General features: G+C 46.6%; 1 protein-coding gene across 1 annotated transcript in view; it reads left to right on the top strand.

The window, feature by feature from the left end:
* Nucleotides 1-316: 316 nt before the first annotated feature.
* Nucleotides 317-24,610, top strand: part of ST3GAL5 (ST3 beta-galactoside alpha-2,3-sialyltransferase 5) — a 48,212-nt gene continuing 23,918 nt past the window's right edge. The window contains exons 1-2 of the mRNA XM_068564883.1: nt 317-457; nt 23,206-23,329. Of these exons, the coding sequence (XP_068420984.1) occupies nt 367-457; nt 23,206-23,329 (215 nt within the window). The 5' untranslated portion in view covers nt 317-366. The remainder of the gene's footprint in view (nt 458-23,205; nt 23,330-24,610) is intronic.

Here is a 24,610-nt window from a genome sequence, read left to right as displayed (position 1 = left end):
CCTTTTGTTCCTTCGCCATCTAACCGCACGCAGAGATCCAGAGGGCGGTGGGTGCCCAGGACCCTCGCCCGGCCAGCACACAGCCAAGCGCGCTTCCAGCTACGGGCGTCTGGCTGGGGGTGCCCAGCTCCCCTAACCCCTCAGGGTGGAGGATTGAGCGTCTGTGGAGCAGGGCAGCCTCTGGGGCCCTCGCGCGCTCTGATTGGTTCTCGTGTCCTCGTGACTCCAGGCCCCGCCCCACGCCCCTCCTCCGCATCTGAGCTGGGGAGCGGACGGTCTGGGACTGAATGGGCGCTAGCGCGGCGCAGGGGGCGGGCCGGGGCGCCGGGCCCAGGACTGGTGGCAGGCTGGCGCCCGCTCCCTAATATGCGGACGAAGGCGGAGGGCGGCGTGGAGCGGCGTCCCCTGCAGCCGCGGACCAAGGCGGCGGTGGCGGCGGCGGCACCTGCCGGTCGAGGTACGTGGCGCAGCCCCCTCCTCTGCGTAGCGGGGCCCGCGGGCCGGGGGCGGCGGCGCAGATCCGTCCCTGCCCCCGCGTGGCTGGGCCCGGCGACTCCGCCCAAGCCCCCGCGGGCAGCGCCCAGGGCACGGTTCCCCCAAACGCGCCTGGCGGGGGCGCGGGTTGGGAGTCGTGGCCTCGCTCGGAGTGGACCGGCGGGAGGCGCCGCGGCCCGCTCAAGTGTGGACGCGGTGGAGGCGGAGGGGTGAACGGCCGGGACGTGGGGTCCAGGCACGGTGTCCCTTTCCCCTCAGTCTTTCACATCGACTTGGGGTTTAATTCATTGCTGGAAGCTTCCGAGCCCGGGAGAGCCGAGTTAACTCATTTCCCCGGGACAGAATTGGGGGACCCTATGACTAGCAGCTCCGGAAACTGACCTTTGCATCCATCGGGAAGGCGTGCGGTGTCTGCAGGTAGAAGTTCGCCAGTGATCTTCCCTGCTCCTTCTTTGCGGCCAGCCCACACGTTTTGGTGACCTTTGGTTTCTCCTGAATTGTAAGCAATGGCTTGACGTGGGCGTGCATTCATATGAGCCTTTAGTGTGTAAGTAATGCAAGATTTTCGGGGAGCATCTTGGAATAGGAAGAGGCGGGGGGTCCTGCCCAACCCCACATCAGGTGGGTGACCTTGGAGGACACTGATCCCCCTGTAGGACTCCATCTCCTGATCCGTACTGGGAGGCTTGACCTGCTGATGGCCAAGGCCCCTTTCAGGCCCCTGGTTCTGTGGTTCTGACTGCAAAATGTGTTCACCAATGAAGAGGGTCCTGCAGAATCATTAGCTGACTTGAAAGACAAATTTATGTCCTCATGTCTTAATTCATGTTTATGACGTTGCTTCATTAGGTATCGTTCATTTAAAAGGGAAAATGGTTTTACCTGCTACCCTTCATCTGGTACCCTCGGTTTGCCTGCTCATTAGGCCACGCACCCTGCTGGGTGTTGGGATTACAAAGAGAAAGGAGACGCATCTCCTGCCCTCTGGTGTTAAGCGGAGCCCTCCTCTTGGTAATCCTCTTCCACAGAAGAGTGCGCTATCCTGAACCTGGAAGAGGAATCCTGTCTGTTGAGTGAAGGGGCACAAACTCAAAACTGTCAGGATGGGTTGTGGTTTCACTCACATAATCCTGAGAACTTGATGGTTTAGAAGAATGTCTTAAATTTCTAGTCGTAGAGCCAGGGGATCACCTAAATTGCAGTCAGTGCTGGGACAAGGAGAGGCTGAAGAGAACTGGCAGAGCCCTGTGACTGGAATGTCGTTAGCTTTTTCATGTGTCTGTCCGTTGTCTGAGTGCCGCTGTTTCTGTAAGATGAAATGAACCTTGGTTATGATTAGTAGCTGTATCTTCCTCTAGGCGAGAAAAGAAATGGGTGAGGTGGGAAGGCATGAAGGTGTTTGTAGAAGACGGAGAGGGCCAACAGGCAGAAATTCTAAAAATGCACATTTATGACTACCTATTTTGAAAATGCTTATAATTTTGGCACAGACTGCCACATTGTTTCATATTACCACAATAGATTAGTATTGAATTTTTTTAATTTAATTTTTATTGGAGTATAGTTGATGTACAATGTTGTATTAATTTCTGCTGTACGGCAAAGTGTATCAGTTATACATGTACATATATCCACTCTTTTTTAGATTCTTTTCCCATATAGGTCATTACAGAGTACTGAGTAGAGTTCGCTGTGCTATACAGTAGGTCCCTATTAGTTATTTGTTGTATATACGGTAGCGTGTATATGTCAATCCCAGTCTCCCAGTTTATCCCTCTCCCATCCCCCTTAGTAACCATAAGTTTCTTTTCTACATCTGTGACTCTATTTCTGTTTTGTAAATAAGTTCATTTGTACCATTTTTTTAGATTCCACATATAAGTGATATTATATATTTGTCTTTCTCTGTCTGACCTACTTCACTTAGTATGACAATCTCTAAGTCTATCCATGTTGCTGCAAATGGCATTATTTCGTTCTTTTTTATGGCTGAGTAATAGTATTGAATTTTAAGACTATATTCAAGGCAGGATAAGAACAAACTCTTTGTTCTTTGATATGCCTCCTTCAGTCCTTCCCTGCTTTCCCTGCTGGTCTGTTTGGCAGGAGTTTATCTAGCAGGTTGGCTCTTAGGAGGTGAATGGGACAGTAAAAAAGGTTCTGGGTCCTCTGTGGGAGTCATCCAGGTGCTGAGGGCAGAAGGGGGAGTCTTGGAAGAGGGTCAAGCCTCACTTTCCACACCTTGCTAGTTCCTGAGAAGGGATTTAATCGATTGAATCTTAATTGCCTGTGGAGACACTCCCAGAGAGCATGCTCTGTGTTTTTGGTCTAGCTGGGAAGCCTTGGCAGAATTAAAGCAACTGGGAGTATACACACATTAATGGTGGTACGAACTCCCTAACTGCTGAGGAAGGAGAAGCAAGGGCTGGATCAGTATGAAGGATATAAGTTAGCAAAGGCATCCAGAAGTGGGTGAATCACTGGCCTAGTGTGGGAGGGATCCATGACTGTGGTTGGTGACACGCAGGCTGTCCGGGGAGAGGGACCCAGCTTGAGCACATGTGCAGGGGGGGAGTGAGGAAGATGTATAGGGGAGCAGGAGAAAAACGAGGTTAGAGGGGTACAAGGACACTACCAGGCTTTTCTTACCTGGACAGCTTTTTCTTTGTTTTTCTAAGTATAGCATACATACTAGAAAAGTAGGCATAAGTATACTACTGTTCAACAGATTTTCCAAACTCAGCAAGACATTTTTGTTCCCCTTTAGAGTGTGGAAAAATATCCAGGATTAAGTTATTGGATGGTTCATCAACTCCTTATACCCATGAATTCTTCCCCTTTTCAAGTTTTAAATATCTGGAATTAATAGTTCAGAATCAAGTGGTATGATTTGATTAATTTAAACAGGGAGGGCTTCCCTGGTGGCGCAGTGGTTGAGAGTCTGCCTGCTAATGCAGGGGACACGGGTTCGAGCCCTGGTCTGGGAAGATCCCACATGCCGCGGAGCATCTGGGCCTGTGAGCCACAACGACTGAGCCTGCGCGTCTGGAGGCTGTGCTCCGCAACAAGAGAGGCCACGATAGTGAGAGGCCCGCGCACCGCGATGAAGAGTGGCCCCCACTCGCCACAACTAGAGAAAGCCCTCGCACAGAAACGAAGACCCAACACAGCCAAAAAGAAAGAAAGAAAGAAAGAAAGAAGCTTTCATTAAAAAAAAAAAAAAAAGGGAAAAATTGATACAAATAACAAATTTGTTTTGATGGAATAGTAGGTTGTGTTTTGAACATGAAGTCTGCCTTTTTTTTTAAAATTAATTAATTAATTTATATTTATTTTTGGCTGTGTTGGGTCTTCGTTTCTGTGCGGGGGCTTTCTCCAGTTGCGGCGAGCGGGGGCCACTCTTCATTGCGATGCGCGGGCCTCTCACTGTCGCGGCCTCTCCCGTTGCGGAGCACAGGCTCCAGACGCGCAGGCTCAGTAGTTGTGGCTCACGGGCTCAGTTGCTCCACGGCATGTGGGGTCTTCCCAGACCAGGGCTCGAACCCGTGTCCCCTGCATTGGCAGGCAGATTCTTAACCACTGCGCCACCAGGGAAGCCCTCTGAAGTCTGCCTTTAAGACTAGGTGTCATTTTCATAATTAAAGGCTTATATGTATTGAGTTCATCAACTCCTTTCTGCTTTTCACAAACGCCTTGTTCTCATTTCCAATCTAGACTTCAGCAGCAAGAGAGGAGGACAGAGTTGTGGTACTTTTACAGGGCTACCAGTACTCTCCTCTCTTTGCTTGTCATTTTCTGCAGTCAAGTCCTTAGTCACCCAGGATTTGGTAGCTGGTTTTCTTGCTTATTCTTCCTCTGGACCAGCTCTGTCCAATGGATATATAACCCAAGCCATGTATATAATTAAAATTTTTCTAGTAGCTACATTTAAAAAATTAAAAGGAAACCGGTGGATCAAAGTTTCAGTTTCCCAGGAAGATAAAAATACCTTCTAACTCTTATGCACCTAATAACACAGCTTCAAACTGTATAAAGTAAAAAGTGACAGAATGACAGAAAAAGTTGACAAACCTGCCATAATAGTGAGAGATTTTAGCATATCTCTTTCAGTAATTGATAGAACAAGCTTACTAAAAACCAATAAGGGATTTTTTTTTTCCAATAAGGCATTGATTCAACAAGCAACACAATTAATAAGCTTGATCAAACTGGTTAAATAGAAAACATAGTTCCAGCAAGTGAAGATTAATTATACTTTTACAAAAATCGAACACATACCAGGTCATAAAGTAAGTCCTAACATATTTAAAATAATCAGTATCATATTGACCAAGTTCTCTGAACACAGTGAAACTAAATTATGTATCAATTTAAGAATATAATTTAAAAAATTAAAAAATTTGAATTTGAAAGTATTTAGATTTGAATGATAAAGAAGTAATAACAGTGAAAATATATATATCAAAACTTGTAGAATGAATTGTACACGTAAGGCTTGTGGGATGCAACTAAATCAGTATTTAAAGGGAAATACACAGTCTTAATTACTCATATTAGCAAGAAAATAGTCAAAAACTAATGAGCTAGTCAGCTAAATTAGGAAGAAGTTAGGAACACAGCAATTAAAATAAATCCAAGGAATTAGAAGGAAGGAATTAAAAAACAAACAGGTGAATTAATTTTAATAATATATTTTAGTTAACCCAACATGTATAATATATTATGAAATCAATATAAAAATTGTTATTGAGCTATTTTACATTCTTCTGGTCAAACTAAGTCTTCAAAGCCTTGTGTGTATCTTATACTTTTATTAGAGCACATCTCAATTTGGTCTGGCCATGTTTGAATTACTCAGCAGCCACATGTGACTATGGTGTCTTTGCCTCCTGTAAATGTTGAGATTTGTGGTGATAAACAGGACAGTCAGAGCTAACAGTGGTGGGGTTCAGTTATCTGCCAAGTGAATCGAGGGTCATGGGAATCTAAGAGCGTTTTGTGGTTGGCAGAGGGTGGCTCTTCTTGAAAAATCTTATACACCGCCCCCTCCCAACAAACCCACGTGCTACAAAACATAGGACAGAAATAAAGATAAATGCTCTACTGACTCACTTTGTCCTTAACCTGTTTTAGACATGTTACGTATATGTGTGTGTGTGTGTGTGTGTGTGTGTATATATATATATATATGTTCTTTTAATTTTCACAAAAGCCATATGAGTTTGGTACCATTATTATCCCCATTTTACAGATGAGGATATTGAGGCTCAGGGAGGTTAAGAAACTAAGAAATTCTAGGGGACAGAGCTGGGATCCAGACTCCGGCAGTCTGGCCTGGAGGGGGTAGACGAGGCAAATGCATCCCTGTCTTTGCAGCGCATAGGGCATTCCTACCCCACCCCTCAGAAGGTCTCCTGAGAGGATGATCTGAGGTGGCTGAGGCAGCTCTGTTCCCTGGTCCAGGTTCCTGCGTTTCCAGGCACAGCATTGTCACTCTGCTGGGTCTCCGTGACAGCCTCCTCACTAGTCCTGCCTCACAAAAGGACTTCCCCATCTCCAGTCCTGCCTCAAGAGAGGTCTCTCCAAACTCCAGTTCCAGTTCAAATCCACACCCCAACCCCCAGTTGCTTCTTTTATGTTAGGATAAAATTCCAACCCACCATGGCATGATCTGCTTCCTTTCCCAGCCTCTGGGTACGTTGTTCCCTCTGGGGCTAGACCTTCAGAAACTTCCCTCAGTGCCTACTGTCCTTGCTCAGGCGGCACCTGTCTCCCCACCCCCAGCAAGTCCTACCCATTCTTTCCTGGGGTGGGGGTGAGCCTTTTCTAAGCCCCCTCCCAAACACACACATACACACGTCCTCCAAATGTAAAATACCTCCTAACCCTGCCCTCATGTCCAATGCAGAGTGAGTTAAAAAGAAAAATGAGGAAAATAATTACATTGGTGTTAGATCTACTTGTCTGATTTTAAAAATGAGATGAGGGCTTTTAGAAGAAGAGGCTGTGTCTGTGTTGTTTCTTGCTCTACCCCCAGGCACATACTCCCTGCCTGATTAAAAACGGGGTTACGTGAATGACAGTACGCCTGTTGGGAGCCTGCCCAAGTGCTGGTTTCCCAAATTTTGGGGAGCAGAGAGTAAAAGGGACATGTGATTGGGGCGTAAAAGGCAACTGTGTGTTTTAGCTGTGCCTGTTACAGACCTAAATACATGTTGTCAGTTTTAGGAACTCAAACATGCTTAACTTATTCTGGGCTTAAAGCGACCCACACAGAACTTTCCTTTGCCTCCTACGGTTGCTCCCTCTCCTTCAAGTCTCTCAACTGCCGGGGACTGTCAGCCTCCAGGTTGTTCCCACTCGCTGTCCCTCCAGTTCCTTTTCTGGGGTCATTACCACTCTCTGCTAATGGATTTGGGGTTTTACATGACTAGTATGGTTCTTCTGTTCCTGTAGGACAAATAGGGTTATTGAATTCAGCCAGCCCTCCATATCAACCAACTGCGGATCAAAGATATTCAAAACGGAAACTTTCTTGAAAGTTCCGAAAAACAAAACTTGAGTTTGCCGCATGCTGGCAACTACATACATAGCATTTACATTGTGTTAGGTATTACAAGTAATCTAGAGATGATTTAAAGTATACGGGAGCTTCCCTGGTGGCGCAGTGGTTGAGAATCTGCCTGCCAATGCAGGGCACACGGGTTCGAGCCCTGGTCTGGGAAGATCCCACATGCCGCGGAGCAACTGGGCCCGTGAGCCACAACTACTGAGCCTGCGCGTCTGGAGCCTGTGCTCCGCAACGAGAGAGGCCGCGATAGTGAGAGGCCCGCGCACCGCGATGAAGAGTGGCCCCCGCTTGCCGCAACTAGAGAAAGCCCTCACACAGAAACGAAGACCCAACAAAGCCATAAGTGAATAAATAAATAAATAATTTTAAAAAACCAAAAAACTGCAAAGTTAAAAAAAAAAAAAGTATACGGGGGGATGTGCATAGGTTCTATGCAAATACTGCCCCGTTTAATATAAGGGACTTGAGCATCCATGGATATGGTATCCAAAGGGGGGTCCTGGAACCAATTCCCTGCGGATACTGAGGGGCCACTGTACCAGATCAGTGCGTAAACTGCCTGTCGAATCCTCCACCTTCCCTTCGCCATTGACCAGCCAGCTGCTCCCTGAGGAATATTGCTAAGGTCCTGTTTGGTGATGTCTCTTCATAATCCCAAACCTGAAGAACCCATACCCTTCCCCTTTCTTTTTGGGGTGGGATCTTGGTTATTTTAGAATTTGCACACTCACTTTTCCATCATCTCATACCTGGTGTTTCCCTTTATACTCCTGTTTGGGGGAAGGTCCCCATGTTGGAGCTTGTTTACATTGGGTCCAAGAGTTGCTTTTGTTAACTGTTCATTCTACTGACTTTCACTTTCTCCTATTAAGTATTATTTATTCAGCCTGACTACTTGTATTTCCTTTAGATTAAGAGGGAAATCTCCCATTAAAAAGGTAGCTTCTAGATTTTGCTTTATTTATGGCACTCATGAGGTTGCCACAGACGTGCTCTGCTGTAGCATATTCTGCATGTCTAATTTGCTGTCACGTGGAGACCCACCGCCAGAGAGCTGTTACGTAAGGTGTTTTGTTAGAGCTTGGAGGGGCCCAAGGAGGACAGGCAGTTCTCTGGGCCGTTTCCTCAGTTTATCCCAGCATCCTGTCTTATTCCCTCTGGCCTCCTTCTCTTTGATGGGTGCCCACACCTCGGCCGTGAAATCATCTCAGTGGATGGTGGAATGGTGGCAGCTGGTGTAGCCTTCTTGCATACTTTGCTTTTTTTTTTCTTTTTTTTCTCCCATTAGCAGCCTGAATTCGTTATGCAGGCCGGATCTCGGCTGGCTGGGTGCGACAAGAACAGCCCCTGCCAGCTCAGTCACCAAGTTCCGTGACCTCTTCTTCCTCCACAGCTCTTGTCGGCCCCCATCTCGCCGTCCCTGCTCTGGCTCAGCTGCCCCATCACCCCTGGCTGCGGTGGTCACAGCAGCTCCTTGACCACTCCGTCCCGTGGCCTCCTACATCCCAGTGTGAGCTCTCCGCCCCCCTGCTTAAGAACCACTTAAGGCCGCCTCCTCCCCTGGGGCCAGTTGGAAGGGCCTGGTTCCTTCTTTGTCACATCTTCTGCCACTTTCCCCCAGGTCCCCTGTGACCTGGCCTGAGCAGCCCTCTCTGGGCATCTTGACATGCCCTTCCTTCCATCCGGAATGCCTGCTCTCTCTTCTTTCTGTCTCTGAGGTCTTGCCTATCCCTCAAGGATCCATTTACACATCATCTCCTCTGGGAGGCCTCCTTGATTTTGTCTGATGGAGCTAGTGGTCCCTTGCCCGGGGCGCTCCAGGTTCCTCTGTTATTTGGCATTTTGAGTATTTAACTATTTTCTGCTTTCCCTGGCTGGGTTTTTCATTTCAAGAGAAAGGCTGTGTCTTAGTTTTCTTTATATTCCCAGTGTTTGGTGTATGCTTATTAAATGTCTGTTTGAAGGATTATTAGGTGAACAAAACAAATTATACAACAGTACAGACCAGCCCTCCCCAGCTGGGGCTCTACAAGAGAATTAAGCCCTAATGCGCTAAGGTCACTATTGTATACTATGAATTAACTTCTGTGCTTCTGGAGTGATTCTAGTTATGTACCATCCTCGGGAGAATTAAGAAAATAGACACTCAGGGACTTTCCTGGCGGTCTAGTGGTTAAGACTTCACCTTCCAGGGCAATGGGTGCCGGTTTGATCCCTGGTCAGGGAGCTAAGATCCCACATGCCTCGCAGCTGAAAAACCAAAACATAAAACAGAAGTAATATTGTAACAAATTCAATGAAGACTTTAAAAATGGTCCATGTCAAAAAAAAAAAAAATCTTAAAAGAAAATAGACACTCAGATCCTTTTCTGTAGGGCTTAATCTCCAGTGGACCCAGCCTGAAGAAGGCTAGTATAGGTAATATGATCCCAAACCTGATAAAATATACATATGCAAAGAGGAAAGGCAGATGGAATATAGACCAGAATGTTAGCAGTGGATATCACTGCACTGTAGTGTAACAACCGGTATGTGATTTCAAAATGTTCTTTCTGAAGTTTCTAACTTTGTGATAACAGAGTTGTTGTTTTTTTTTTTAATGTTTCTTGAATAATCCAAATAGGAGTTCCTAAACCTGACTGTGCTTTAATGTAAGGCAATGGAGAGTTGGAGTTTTGTTTTTAAATATAGCTCCCTGTGCCATGCCATAGCGGCCCAGAAGTCACCGAGCTGACCCCTCAGCATTGCCCCTGGAGAACCAGGCCTCCACGTGAGGATGGCTAGGTGTCAGCCCTCTGAACCTGGGTGTTGCCACTGAACACTTGTAAATGAACGGCTGTGTCCAGCAGGCATGACTCAACGTAAGAGAAAATAGCATAGTCATGGGCACTCATGGAATACTCTCAAAAGCAAATCTAGAGGTGTTTTTTTCTTAATAGCGAAGAGTGAACATACCTTGTGGTTATTTGAATTAAGTCTGATAGAGGAGTCTCAATGCTAATTCTTGCTCATCAGCTACTGCTTCAACCAGCCCTGGATGTTTCGCCTGAAGTTTGACCTTGCTTGACCTCACACAGAATTTTATCCTTATCCTGGGTGCTGAAACCAGTAGACTGGATGAGGAACAGGGTAATTACTTAGTCTCTAAGTATCTCCCATCAAGTTACTTATTAATTACAAAGGAAAAAGGGTAACTTGACAGTAGTTAAACTTGCCTTACACAACTTTGACCAATTGATTTAACATCACCAGTAATGGGACAAAGCAACATCAGGTGCCTCCTGAGAAAATGCACCGAGACAGACCAGCACCACTTCTGTGATATTCCTGCCCAAAATGCGTAACTTGAATCATGAAGAAACGGACAAATCTCCACTGAGGGACATTCTACAAAACAATTAGCCTGTACTTTTCAAAAAATGCCAAGGTCATGAAAGATAAAGGAACTGTTTCAGATTAGAGGAGGCTAAAAAGATATGACAGCTGAATGCCACATGTGATCCTGTTTTTGCTCCGAGGCCATTATTGACACTGCTAAAGAAATTTGTCTGAGGTCTTCAAATTAGAGAACAGTATGAAAGCCACAGTAATTTCCTGATTTTTATCATAATGCTGCAGTTGTGTCTGGGAATGTCCTTGTTTTTAGGAAATACTAAAATATTTAGGGGTGAATGTCATTGTGTCCTCGACTTACTTTCAAGTGATTAAAAAGGTAGTATGTGCATCATATAATAGAATCACCAAGCAAATGTGGTAGAACGGTAATAAGTGGGTAGTCTGGGTGAGGGGAATTCTTTGTAGTTTTCTTGTAATCTCTCTGTAAGTTTGAGATTATGTCCAGAAATAAAGTTTAAAAACCCAGAAACCTCCAGGTCATGGTGCTGCGGCCAGTGTAGCATCAGAGGCGAGCGCTCTCAGTGGCTGCGCTTTGCAGGGTTGCTACTGAATCATTTCCAGCAACACTGAGCTCTCTTCAGAATTGGTTTTGTGGAAAACAGGATAGAGACCACTCAGTGTGGTTTCACCTGACAGGAAGTTTCTTTCTCCAACTTCCTGTTGATGTCACCACCACTGTTGTCCCAGAAGGTGTCACTGCTGCTGGTCATCCCCGGGTATCTGGTCAACCAGCTCCAATGCACACATTTGCCTGGTTGAGACTAGACCTCCAGCTGTCCTACGAAAGAGGCTTCCCAGGCAGAGTGTAACATCATTATCACCCAACCTGCTTCTTACGTGTTAGCAGACATCCTCAGAGAGGTGACTTGACTGACCACCGTGAAACAGGCAACAGCCAAGCAGTCACTTATTTTCTCCCTCTTTTCTTGAAAAACAAAACAAAACAGATCCAGTCGCTCTTTTATTTTAATTGGGTTTTTCCTCAGCTTTATTGAGATATAATTGACAAATAACATTGTATGAATTTAAGTTGTACAGCATGTTGACTTGATACACTTGTATGTTGCAAAATGATTACCACCATAGCCTTGGCTAAAACATCCATTACTGCACATAATTATCTTTTTTTTTTTTTTTTTTTTGCGATGAGAACATTTAAGATCTATTCTCTTAGCAACTTTCAAGTATGCAATACAGTGTTATTAACTATAATCACCATGCTGTGCATTAGATCCCCAGAACTTACTCTTATAACTGGGGACTGACACCTCCCCATTTCTCCCACCCCCCCGGCCCCTGGTAACTACCACTCTACTCTTTGTTTCTATGAGTTAGGCTTTTATAGATTCCACATATAAGTGATGTTGCAGTTGCTCTTTTATTTCCTTGGTGGTGGGTGGGACAATCATTTATCTCCCTTCCTCACCCTTCCTCACCATACACACACAGTGATTCTTGTTTGAAAAAGGATTCCTGTCCCTGTTCTCTGTATGCCGGGTGTGCCCTGGACACTGTACAAACAACCAATGATTGTGATATCTGGACGCATGGAAGGATCTGGTCTTCACGTCTGCCTCCTGTTAGGATCTTGCTGAGTTTGGGTTAGCTTTTCTGTGGGGATCTGGGTGCAGGCTGCTGACCAGTGCATTCATTTAGTCATTGGTTCATTCGTTCAAGTATTTAAGTGCCTTTTACATGCTAGGCACTGTTTTAGGTTCTGAGGTTACAGCAGTGAACAACATTGACAGTCTAGGAATCTTATGTTTTAGTGGGGAGAGCAGACAGTAGGCAAATACGTACGAGTCGCAATGAGTGTATGAGGTAAAGTAAAGCAGGAAAGTGAATCACAGGGCTTAGGGTGAGAATGCAGTGCTACAGAGGGTGATCAAGGAGGCGACTTTTGAATAGAAACCAGGATAAAGATGGTGCGAGAGGGAGCCTTCTGGAAGAGGGGCAGAGGGAACCACCAGTGAAGACCCTGAAGTGGAAGTGGGGATGGCCTCCCCACCCCTTGAGGAACAGCAGGAGGCCTGCTAGGCTGAAGCAGAGAGAAGAGGAGAGTGAGGAGAGTGCGGGGAGGGGGAGAGGGCTCCAGATTTGACACTGCAACAGTCGATGTCAATATCTTTTGTCACTTCAGTAAAACCTTGGAGAAATACCATCTGCAGTTGCCGGGCATGTTCTCATTTTGGAAAATGTTTACATACTGTGAGGGCTCAGTTAGTTGCCTTTAACAATTTTAAACATATAAAAAGCAGGCGATTGAATGATAGTCATCATGTATTCTCCGCATTGGAGCTATACCAGTTGATTAGAAGTAGATTAAAAAGCATACCTCAGAATCATCTTGCAGTTGCTTGCATCTTGGTAGGTGGTCAAAATTGTAGAGTGTAGACTACACATTCGCAGAGCAACACTTTTATTTGCTTTCTCGGAAGACAGGTCCTCATAATTTTGTGCAGTTTGCAGGAGGGTCTGAAAATCTTTAGGCTAGAATCTGTTGTAAATCACAGCTGTGAGAAGCTTGCTGGAGAGCAAGGTTTCCTAAAGGGCCATACCCACATAACTTGGGGGAACTTGCTTAAAATGCACATTTGGTGTCCTCACCTGGTCCTGCCAGGTGGGAAATTCTGGGGATGAGGTCTGGGAACCTGCATACATTACAGCAGCAAGTGGTTCTTGTGCATGGTCAGGTTGGAGAACCGCAGGCCGAGACGCATGGAGGCATTGATCAATTAAATTGAACAAATATTAGAAGCTTTGGGGAGATGATTGAGCGTGATCTCAGCCATCAGTGTTCTCACCAGCACTTTTGTTGTGGTTTTGACATCATGGGTGAAATCTCACATTCCTAAAGTAGAAATGAGACACTGCCTACCCAGCAGAAATAGGAAGGTCCCATATAGCAGAGGTTTGCACCCTTTGCTGGTGGGCGTGGACTGAGATGGTTAAGGTGATCTGCTTGAGTTGCATGGATCCAGGAGTGAAAGCTGTCCTTCCTCCCCTGTGCACACCTGTGAACCCGCCGCAGCAGGCTGGTGTGTGAATTGCAGGGCTGTGCCTGCCAGTTGGTTCCTGTTCCGTTGTACACATGAGAACACGACCACGTATCTTGCTGAATCGGTATTTCGTGAGCTTATGCAACCCAAACCAAATCTAGAAAAAGATTGGATACTGAAGGTCAAGTAACATCAATTTTTAGCCCACAGTCTTTGATTTTTCAGTTTTTGCATTGTTTAATTACCTGCAATACTTTAAAAAATACAGCAGTATTGAGATTTTAATATATATAGTGACTTTATCCCAATGGGTAAAGTCGGGGGCGATTTTGCCCTCCAGGGGATGTTTGGCAAGGTCAGAAGACATTTTTGGTTGTCACAACTGGGAGAGAGGGCGAGGACCAGAGATGCTTGCAGCATCTAGTGGGCAGAGGCCAGGGATGCTGTGAAACATCCCACAATGCACAAGACAGCCTCTTTGCCTCCTACAACGAAGAATTACCCAGCCCCAAATGTCAGTAGTGCCGAGGCAGAGAAACCCTGCAAGAGATCAACTCCATGCCTCTTCTCTGTGTTATATGTTAGGATTCTAAGTGAGGTGTTCCTGTTTAAAACACAAAAAGAGTTCCACGGCTGAAACTGGTTTGAAATTAGCCACCTAGATTATATGAGGATGCCGGTCAGCTTGGGTGGACCCAGAGCACAGGTCACGAAGACTCTGTGAGCCCCAGGTAAGGCCCTGGCTGCTGTGCTCTTGAACTTTTCCAACTAGACCATCTTCCCCCCGCCACTTCTCCTTCCTGTTGGCTGGGGGCAGAAGAAAGTTTAGTTTAGAACTTCACTCTGACCCAGGGCTTCCCAGCTTCTGGGCCCTAGCCCCGTGGCTTTTGTGATAGTACCTGTGGGTGGGCTTTGGGGAGGCCACACCGTGTCTGTGTCTGTGCTGGATGTCAGGCACCACACTTGTGAACAGCCTCCTTTCCTGCAGGCCTCCCCATGCCGTTGGAGTTACGTTCCTGTTGTCATTTCCCTGGACCTCGGGTTTCTAGAAAGTGGGGACTTAATCCATTTCATCTTGGCATTCCCACAGAGCATGTTGGAGGAACTGATGAAATTAGAAGTCACCCTTTTTTCTGTGTACAGTGGGGGCACACATATTACTTTTTTAGGTTAAAGCGATCCAAAATGCGTTTTGTTTAGGAACTATTGTGCTCCTTTCTTAAATAGTTGAATTTCCGGAGTGTTATGGAACCCAGGCTTGGAACTGTCACAGCAGAGTCACAGATTTTACTTAAGGTTTCCTTTTCTGATTTCCAGCAGTACCTTCTGTGCTTCTTCTTCACCTCTCCAACCCCTAGAAGGCTCTGCCTTTTGTTCTTCCCCTTGGAGATCTAATCTCTTTAGAACAGCCTTAATTGTTCCTTTAACTAAATAGCCCCAGGCCCTTATCTCGGCTGGGGCTGGCCCTACTGCCGATTTAGAGATTCCCTCTCTCCTCCTTCCTTAATGGCAGAATCCTAATTTTGTGTGGAAGCAGCCTGCCCAGTTTGTGAAAAGTTCCTGGCCAACTTTGCGGCTGGGAGTAGCCACGTGATGCAGTTCTGGCTAAAAAGATAGAATTGGAAGCCCGTCAGGGATTTCCGGGGAAGTTTTTCCTCTCCTGATGGAGGTGCCTCCCCTTCCTCTCTGGCTCATCCCTCTTCTCCTTCCTGCTTGGAGTTTGGAGCAGAGGCTGGTGGGAGCCAGGGGCACGGACAGCTTTGCAGAGCCGCTGCGCCTGTTCTGTAAGAAAAACACACGCCCGGGGAATTCCCTGGCGGTCTAGTGGTTAGGACTTCAAGCATCCACTGCAAGGGGTACGGGTTTGATCCCTGGTTGGGGAACTAAGATCCCACATGCCTCGTGGCATGGCCAAAAAAAGAAGAAAAAAAAAAAAAAGACACCCCCAGTTGGCTGAAAGCCTTGGCTGGCGCCCAGGTTTCTGTTACGTGCGACCAAGTGCACCCCTGACTGATACTCCAGCTCAGATCCCTCCCCAGGGCTCCAAGCTGGCATTTATCAGCCTGATGGCCCACTGGCATTGGGGACTCCGCAAGGGCACACGTCCTCCTTGTGACCTCCCTGACACGAGTTCTGCTCCTGCCTGCCTGCTTGCCACATCTGACCTGCCTCAAGCCCTGTCTTTTCTGCAGCTGGAAGCCCCTCCTGCCCACCTGGCCACAGCATGGGGACCGGGGCACAGGGTCTGCTGCTGAGACCAGCCGCGTCTCTGGCTCTACCCCTCCACCACGTCCCTGCTGCTTCCCCGGCGACTCTCCTCCACATCTCATGACCCCCCTGAATAAAATCTTCAAGGGCTTCTCGTGATCGTCCGTGACCTTCTGCCATCATCCATATGTTGACCCTGCTGACCTAATGACCTGTCTTAGGTCAGGTTCCCTAGAAGCAGAGCCTGGAACAGGAATTGTGGTCTCAGCTGCTCCCCCAGGGAGCTCTGGAGCTTGAATTGCTCTCCAGGGTAATCCCAGGCCTTTTGTCTCCCTGTCAATCAATCGTTGGCTGGGGACAGAGGGCAGATCCTCAGAGGAGGGGGCAGCGGTGTGCTGTCAGCAGTCAACACTCACAGCCGAGATGTGGCACCAGCCCTGGGGTGTCCAAGGAGACCACAGTATTGCCCTTAACTCCTGCCTGCGCCCACACCCCAGGCCATACTTTCACAGCTGTACCTGGTCACTCGCTCTCCAAACTCCCCAGGCCTCTGCTTTGCTCGTTCCGTTCCTTCTGCCCACAGGGTGGGTCTCCCCTCCTCACCCAGCCCCCTCTGCTCCTGCTGTAGCTGGGTGTGTTATCCTTGGCACTGGGAGGTGTTTAATCTCTGCGCGTGCCAAAGCCGTCTCCCCCTGAGGCAGGCTTTCTGTCTTGTCTCCTGTCCTCCTTTATCAAGTACAGTTCTTCATCTAAAACATAAAATCCAAGCATGATTTGAGTGACTGTCTTCTCCACTTTCCCGTGGATGGCGTGTGACTTGTACCAGTCGAGGTTCACAGGAGAGAAGTTAATCACTCTCGGACCTGCCGAGAAAGGCTGGCTGGAGGGATGGGCGTTCTGGGGAGTCCAGGCCGCATTTCCAGCTGCATCCTGGGCATCTTTGTCTAGTTATTTATCATCTCAAGTTCAGCACATCATCATCACTAAACTACAAAAATTGACTTCCAATCCTATTTCTTTCTGCAACCGGGACCCAGATTGATCTTTGCCTGCTGCTTTTTGGCGCTAGTCTTCATCATTTCTTGATCGATCTCTGTTCTCGTCCCATCCTCTTCCTCACCAGGATGGGCCGCAGGCTCCCTTTCCACCCGAGCGTCCAGTGTCCTGCCCCGCTGTCCCCGGACAGCCTAGGGTGAGGCTTCCTTCTCTCTTGCTGTGAAGTCCTTCTCAAGACACCTTCCACCTTGAAGGGCATGCTCTTTCGGCTGCCATGTTAATATCTAAGCTGTACATTCTCATCTTCCCAGATTGTCCACTCCAGCTGTGTCGGTTTATTTACTGCTTTGTCAGTTTCAGGTTTTTGTTTCTAATAATCTGTGCTTTGGCGTGCCTTTAGTATTAAGAAAATTAAAAACCAAAAAAACCTTCACATACAGGCATACCCACCTAATTCCAATACCTACCCTTCCTAAGTACCCCCAGGTGGAAGGGCGTGGACTTGGACATGGATAGATGTTGGTTGGAAATTTCAGCTCCCTACTTGTCTATGTGTGACCTTTGGCAGGTTAAATGCAGATAGCAATTCAAAAAAGTAGGTGTTTGGTTTTTTTAATATTGATTGATTGATTGATTGATTGATGTGGCTGCATCAGGTCTTAGTTGCAGCACGTGGGATCTTTGTTGTGGCATGCGGGCTTCTCTATAGTTGTGGTGCGAGGGCTCCAGAGCGGGTGGGCTCAGTAGTTGCGGCGCGCAGGCTTAGTTGCCCCGTGGCATGTGGGATCTTAGTTCCCTTACCAGGGATCGAACCTGCATCCCCTGCATTGGAAGGTGGATTCTTAACCACTGGACCACCAGGGAAGTCCCCGAAGAAGGTGTTTTTGGGATTTAATGATATCGTGTGTAGGCTTATTCCTCCCAATAAATATTAATATCCTACCCTCTTTTGCACCAGTAATTGGCTGTACAGTTAATCTGACAGTTTGTCATGTACTGCTTTGCAGCGTCTGTTGTATTCTTATCTTGGATGGTTAATTCTTAATTTGAAAATGTTAGTACCAGTTCTACAAGTGGACTGAAGGCCTGGACCTTACCTTAGTATTTCTTCATTAGGGCCTTAATAAGAATGATTTCTTCATCAGGTATACAAGCATTTGAGAAGCACCTGTTACAGTTTTACATGTGAGTAGAAATATATAATTTTGAAAGCCAGGCCTTTTCTGCATAGAAAGGGTTAGTGGAGGCTCTTACTCTGGCAGTCTGAATGAAAGGAGGGACACATTTATGAGCCTTGGGACCCTAGCACTTAGAAGGAGGTGGTAGGGGACGAGCTGCCCGTGAAGGAAATGGAGAAGCAGAGCCAGGAGGGTGCCACGGGACAGATGGTGATGGCTTGCCAACACACGTCCTTGGAGGAATGCCTGAAACCAGCATCATCTCTGAAATCTCATGAGAAACTTGAGCATTTATTCAGTAAATATGTATTAGTTGCCTATTGTGTGCCCTGTACCAACCTAGGCACTGGGAACTCAGTAGTGAGCAAAACAAAGACCCCTGCTTTCATGGAATCTACATTCTGGTGGGGAAGACAAGAGACAAATGTATATTAAAAGGACAAAAATTATGTGTAACACGTCTCATGATGATAAATGTTTTAATTGAACTTTAAATTGCAACCCGTCCTCCACCAAACAGCACATTAAAGACAAAAGAAATGAATGGACACAGTGCAGATGGTGCAGAGGTGAGCATGACTAGAAACACGTAAACCCCGGGTTCTCCGAGGGAGCATCTTAAGGCCACCCAGCCATACGTCAGCTGCACGTGTGTGAAGATGACTCTGCTTGGCCCTCCTTTTGTCATGTTGAATCCAAATGGTCCCTTCTAAATTGGAAGAAGACATTCCAACCCAAGTAGGAGGATTCAGTGACTTCATGGGAAATCAAATTCTCCTACCTTGAGTAGGTGCACCCTAGAACATGATTATAGGTATATATACATACATTTTTACAAACCTGCTTTTTTCTTGCAGTATCTTTCTGTGCCAATAAATGTATGAACCGAATACTTTGAGTGCTTCTCAAACTTTAACGTTCCTATGAATCCTGTGATTGAGCAGATGGAGGGGGCAGTGCTGAGACTTTGCATGTCTAACCTGCTCCCAGCTGATGCTGAGGCTGTGGTCACAGATTCCACTTCGTGTAGCAAAGGCTTTTTAACAACTGCAGAGTATTCTAAGTGGTTTGCACCATAATTTACCAACAAATTTCCCTGTTGCTGGACATGTTAGATGTTTCAGTAGAGTTTACACTTTACTCTTTGCTCTTAGAATTGCTGTTAACATTCAGTTTTAGTTTTAATCTTAAATATCATTGGGAAAGTACACTTGGGTGGGGGGGAAGTTTATCTTGTTTGATAACAGACCATAGGCGAGTCATGCACATTCCATTCAATGTGGGATGTTTCTTAGGGGCCTGCTGTGTGCCAAGCCCTATCCTAGGTGTTAGGGTTACAAAGATGAGCAAAGCCCCGGCCCTGCAGCTCAGTCCTCCAGGTGCTTGCAGAAAGGTAGAGGAGACCCAAAATGTACACAGAACGTTTCAGTTCATAACGGTAAACAGAGATGGGGTAGTGCCCAGGGACGGTTATGGTGTTGAAAATGATCTTCACAGAGAAGAAGTGTTTAAGGATGAAAGGAGACACGTCACCAGGCAGATCGTTGGGGGAGGATTCCCACCAGGATTCCAGATTGAGCGTGCATCTGTACAAAGGCACGGAGGCAGCAATGTGGCACATCCAGGCTTCTAACAGTACTTCTTTGTGGCTAGAGTATAACAGACAAGTTTGTCACCTGAAGTCATAGCACCTGAGATGAGCTGGGAGCCACTAAGCAGATACATATTTTAGAAAGATGGCTTTGAAGGGACAAAATTGAGACACGGGAGTCTGGGTAAGTGACCTCCACTAAGAGAATGTCCGTGGGCCCAGGAAGTTCAAGAAGGTATGATTGAGAGGCCCTGGGGATTGATTGGGCCTGGGGACGCCAGGGAGAAGTCTGGAGCCGACCTGCAGGTTTTGGCTTGGATGACTGAGTGGATGGTACAGCTACCAAATGATGTGAGAATAGATTCTGCTTTGTGATTTTGTTTGAGGTGAAGATAGCAGGCAGGTCATTAGCTAGACAGGTCTGAGCTGGGTGAGAGGCCTGCACAGGGAGATAGATTTGGGGTCTGATCCCTTGAGGAGGTGAGTAAAAGGCAAGTGGTGAACCTTGTCGTGGATATATGTGAGCGAGGAGGAAATGGTGCTGAGGGTGGGAACCGGGACCCTGGAGTCCTGCACCGTGTGTAAGGGAGTTTACCATTGCAGAGGTCGGGAGGGAAGCGTGGTTCTAAGGCACGCGGCATGGTGCGCAGACTGAGTGAAGGAGCGGCTGGGCCGTCACGGTGGGGAGGAGAGGCTGGTGAAGGAAGCTGGGCGTTTAGAAAGGGGTTGGGGAGAGGGAGACTGACCGGGACCTGACAGGGTGAGCGCAGGAGGGGTTTCGGGAGGATACTGCCTCTCCAGAGATCCCCAGGAAGGGACATGGATAATAGGACTGAAGACAGGCCCCTGATGGGGCTGAAGCGGAAACCTGTGGCCAGAAATGAGAGTGCCTAAAGGATGCAGATGTCTTAAAGCCCTGTCAGATAGTTGTATAAAATGCCTGTCACTCCCCTCTCTGTGTAACAATAGCAACAGCCAGCACTGAGGTAGTGCTTCTTACGTGCAACCACCATTCCCACATGAATCCTGGGAGGTAGGTAATATTGGACCCATTTTCCAGATGAGGAAACTGAGCTACAAGAGTTAGAGTCAGTTGCCCCAGACTTCTCAGGTGGCAGGTGGAGGAGCTGAGCCTAGGGGTCTCTCCTGAGATCCTCTCCAGTGTGATAGGAAAAACAAAACAAAAACACAACTGTCTTTTTCTTTTCTTTTGTTTCTCTCTCTCTCTCTTTTTTTTTTTTTTTTTTGAGCGTTTGAATGATGCATGAGTGTGTTGTGTGGCAGTAGTGGTGAGAAGAGGAAGGAGTCCAGGACTGTAGACCCTCCTCTCACTTCCAGAGCCTCCTCCTGTTTGGTTCCACTTTCCTAAAAGTAGCAGGAGAGAGTTATCTGATGTCCCAGTCTGTATCCAGCAGGAAACCAGAAACCATAGAGATATGAAAGGCTGCCCCCTCCCTTTGCCTGCCAGTTTTCCACCCAGACGGCACACAATCACAGTTCCTCAGGAAGCCGGGTGGCACGAGAGAGAGTCTGGGAATGCAGTTTGCAGGCTTGCAGCCTGAGTGGCAGAGCAGATGAGAAAGAGGGGGCAGAGTAGAGCCCAGAGCCCACAGCGCCATCCAGCACGCCAGCCGTGGGCCAGGGTGGGATCCCGGTTCCAATACCACTGTCTGCTTTGTTCTCGGGAGGTCCACGCGGGTGTGAAGTGTCGTTCTGGTCACAAAAACACGGGCATCATAGAAACTTCCTTTTTATAGATGCCCTGGTCATAGGCAGCCCCCTAGGACCCACCACTTGGCTGACTGTGCATCTAAGTAACCACGAAGTTGTGGTGATTGAAAACCTTCCAGGGTCTCAGCTAATCTCGCTTCTCCTTTAAGAATTCAGTAGATTCTTCAGCAGAGGTTTACTAGTGAGGCCCTTGGCTCAGTTTTTTGAAACTACTCAAATGGAGTGATGCACGTCTATGAAAATTCTTGTACTCTAGCGTTACACAGTTAAAATTGCAGTTGAGGGAGAGTGTTTACAGTAGCAAGAAATCAAATACTTGGATGTCAATTTGATAAAAGATTTTTTTTTTCAAAGAAAATGGCACAGCACTAATGGGGGAAATGAAGTGAATAATGAGATATAACTTCCTCCTGGCTTCAAGACTAAGTATAGTAAAGACATTATTTCTTGAATTAATATATAATAAATAATGTATATAATATACATTATTTCTTGAATTAATATGTAAATATCATAATGCAATAGGTGCCTATATTAGCTGGGATTTAATTAACAGTTGCTTCAACAACATGGAGGTTTATTTCTCCGTCATGTAGGCGTCCAGAGGCAGGCAATCTAAGGTGGATTGGCAGCTCTGTCCTTGGGGTGGTCCAGGGACCCGGGCCCCTTCTCTCTTGTTGCTCCTCCATCCCTTGGGTGACATGCTGTGTGGTCCAAAGTGGCTCATCAAGTGTCAGTATTTCAGCCAGCAGGAAGGGGGATAAAGGAGAAAAGGGCGTATGCCAAGGAAAGCACCCTGAAAGTTCTCCGGGTCACTTTTGCTTGTATCCCATTGACTAGAACTTAGTCACAAGGCTGTACTTAGCTCCAAGGGTGGCTGGGAAATGTAGTCTTTATTCTGGGAGGCCATGTGCCCAGCTAAAAATCCAGAGGAGAGAGGAAGGGGGAAACTGATATGAGGGGAGATGTTTTGATTTCTACTACAATACCCCTTGTAATAGTGCTTAAAAATTGAAAATTTGAGAATCAAATTAATTCAAAAGAATAAGTAGGCAAGCATACCAGAGAACATATGTATTTTTTAAAGAAAACCTCTTTTAAAGTTGTCATTAAAAATTTTTTTAATTGCCATGTTTTCTTTTTCTTTTTTTCTTAGTGTAACCTTCTTCCTCTGTTTTTTAATGTACCACTTTCTTTTTAAACTTTTATTATAGAAAATTTCAAATAGTTTTGAGAATTGTATAGTGAGCCCCATGTACCCATTGCCCAGATTCGACAGCAGTTTAAAGCTCATCTTGTGTCAGCTATTCCCACAAACACTTATCCCCTTCCTGGTTTTTTTTGAAGCAGATTTCATTTCTCCTGTTTCATCTGTAAATAGTTCCATAAGTATCTCTAATAGTTAAAGACTCAACAAAAATTAGACTTTTACTTTTGGGATAGTTGTAGAGTCACAAGCAGTTGTAAGAAATAACACAGATTACTCACTTTCCCCCCAATGGTAGCATCTTGCAAAACCGTAGAATAGCACAACTGGGCTATTGACAGGGGTACAGTCAAGATACAGAATATTTCCATCACCAGAAGGACCCCTCCTGTTGCCCTTCCATAGCCACCGCACCACCCCCTGTCTAACCCCTGACAGCTAATCTGTTTACATTTCTGTAATTTTGTCATTTCAAGAATATTATATAAATGGAATCCTGCAACGTGTAACCTTTTAGTATTGGCTCAGCATAATTGCCTCGAGATTCATCCAGTTGCGTGTATCAATCTGTCACTCCTTTTTTTGGCTGAGTAGTATTTCATGGTATGGCTATACCACATCAAAGCTCTTTAGGAAATTCCCTGGCGGTCCAGTGGTTAGGACTTCGCGCTTTCACTGCCAAGGGTCCAGGTTCAGTCCCTGGTCGGGGAACTAAGATCCCGCAAGCTGCGCAGAGAGGCCAGGAGAAAAAAAAAAAAAAAAGCTCTTTAAAAGCATAATCTGCTGAACTCACTTTCCTCTTTCCCTTCTCCTGCCCTCTCCTCTCTTCACAGCAATGCCAAGCGAGTACAACCGCGTGAAGCTGAAAAGCGATTGCTCGCGGCCCTCCCTGCAATGGTACACCCGTGCTCAGAACAAGATGAGAAGACCCAGCTTGTTGTTAAAAGACATCCTCAAGTAAGCACGAGCCCTCAGGCCGCAAGACACCTCTGATTTGGGTCAACTGGGTAGAACTGGGGGAAAAATTCAGCGAGAGCCCTGAAGATGGCTCTCATCCGCGGTCACACTTGGTCAGGGATCATTTAAAGGCACATCTGAGTCAAGGCTCAGAGCACAGGTGCCGTGGGCTCGTGCATCAGGCTGTGCTTGCGTGCACAGCGCCAGCCAGGGAGCCTGCAGTCCCCACAGCTTCCAGTGCACAGCCCTTCCAGCCGCTACCTAGTGCAAGAGGGCTATCCCCTTCGCCTTCGCTATTTCCAGTGAATCTAAAAACACAGTTAATGAAAGTCCCCTACAGGCATTTGAATAACATTGAATATCAAACACTAAAAAGGATGAGAGGGGTACCAGCCAGGTCACCCGTACATCCTAATAAGAGATAGAATTGTTTGGGTTTTTTAAAAATATTTTATTGTATTTATTTATTTAATTTTGGCCACTCGGCAAGGCTTGTGGGATCTCAGTTCCCCGACTGGGGATTGAACCCAGGCCACTGCAGTGAAAGCGCCAAATCCTAACCACTAGACCACCATGGAACTCCCGAGATAGAACTGTTAAAGGAGGAACTTGTCAGTTTTACTTGGTACCAGCCAAACTAGGTGGTAAACTATCCTTTCTTTCATGCCGACAGGTAGAAATCCAACCCTGAAATCTAGCCTCCCATCTCATGTTACTAATTCGGGAGGTGTAGAAGAAGAAAGGTGGGAAAGGAAATGTATGTTAATAAACACTCAGATCATTTTCCATCTCCTTTTGTCATCAACCAGTAATTATGGAGGCCCCCATATGCCTGGCACCGGGCTGGGTGCTGGCCACATGGGAGATAGACCTGGGCCCCGTGCTGCTTACAATGTGGCTGAGACGGACTTGCAACCAGGAATTACAGAACAACGGAATCAGTGCTGTAGATTCTGGGCCTGCTTTTAACTTTTTCTTCCTTCCTTTTTGTTTTTCTTTTCTGGCCACGCTGCACGGCTTGCGGGATCATAGTTCCCCGACCAGGGATTGAACCCGTGCTCCCTGCATTTAAAGCTCGGAGTCCTAACCACTGGACTGCCAGGGAATGCCCCCTTTTTTTTCTTTTATAATCAAAATAAGGGAATTTTTTTAAAAATTTATTTTATTTACTTATTTTTGGCTGTGTTGGGTCTTCATTGTGGTACACAGGCCTCTCATCGCGGTGGCCTCTCTTGTTGTGGAGCACGGGCTCCAGGCGCGTAGGCTTCAGCAGTTGTGGCA

The sequence above is a fragment of the Eschrichtius robustus genome, chromosome 15 (assembly GCF_028021215.1).
Source record: "Eschrichtius robustus isolate mEscRob2 chromosome 15, mEscRob2.pri, whole genome shotgun sequence".
In the NCBI taxonomy this organism is placed as follows: Eukaryota; Metazoa; Chordata; class Mammalia; order Artiodactyla; family Eschrichtiidae; genus Eschrichtius; species Eschrichtius robustus.
This window is presented reverse-complemented; position numbering and strand designations above follow the sequence as displayed.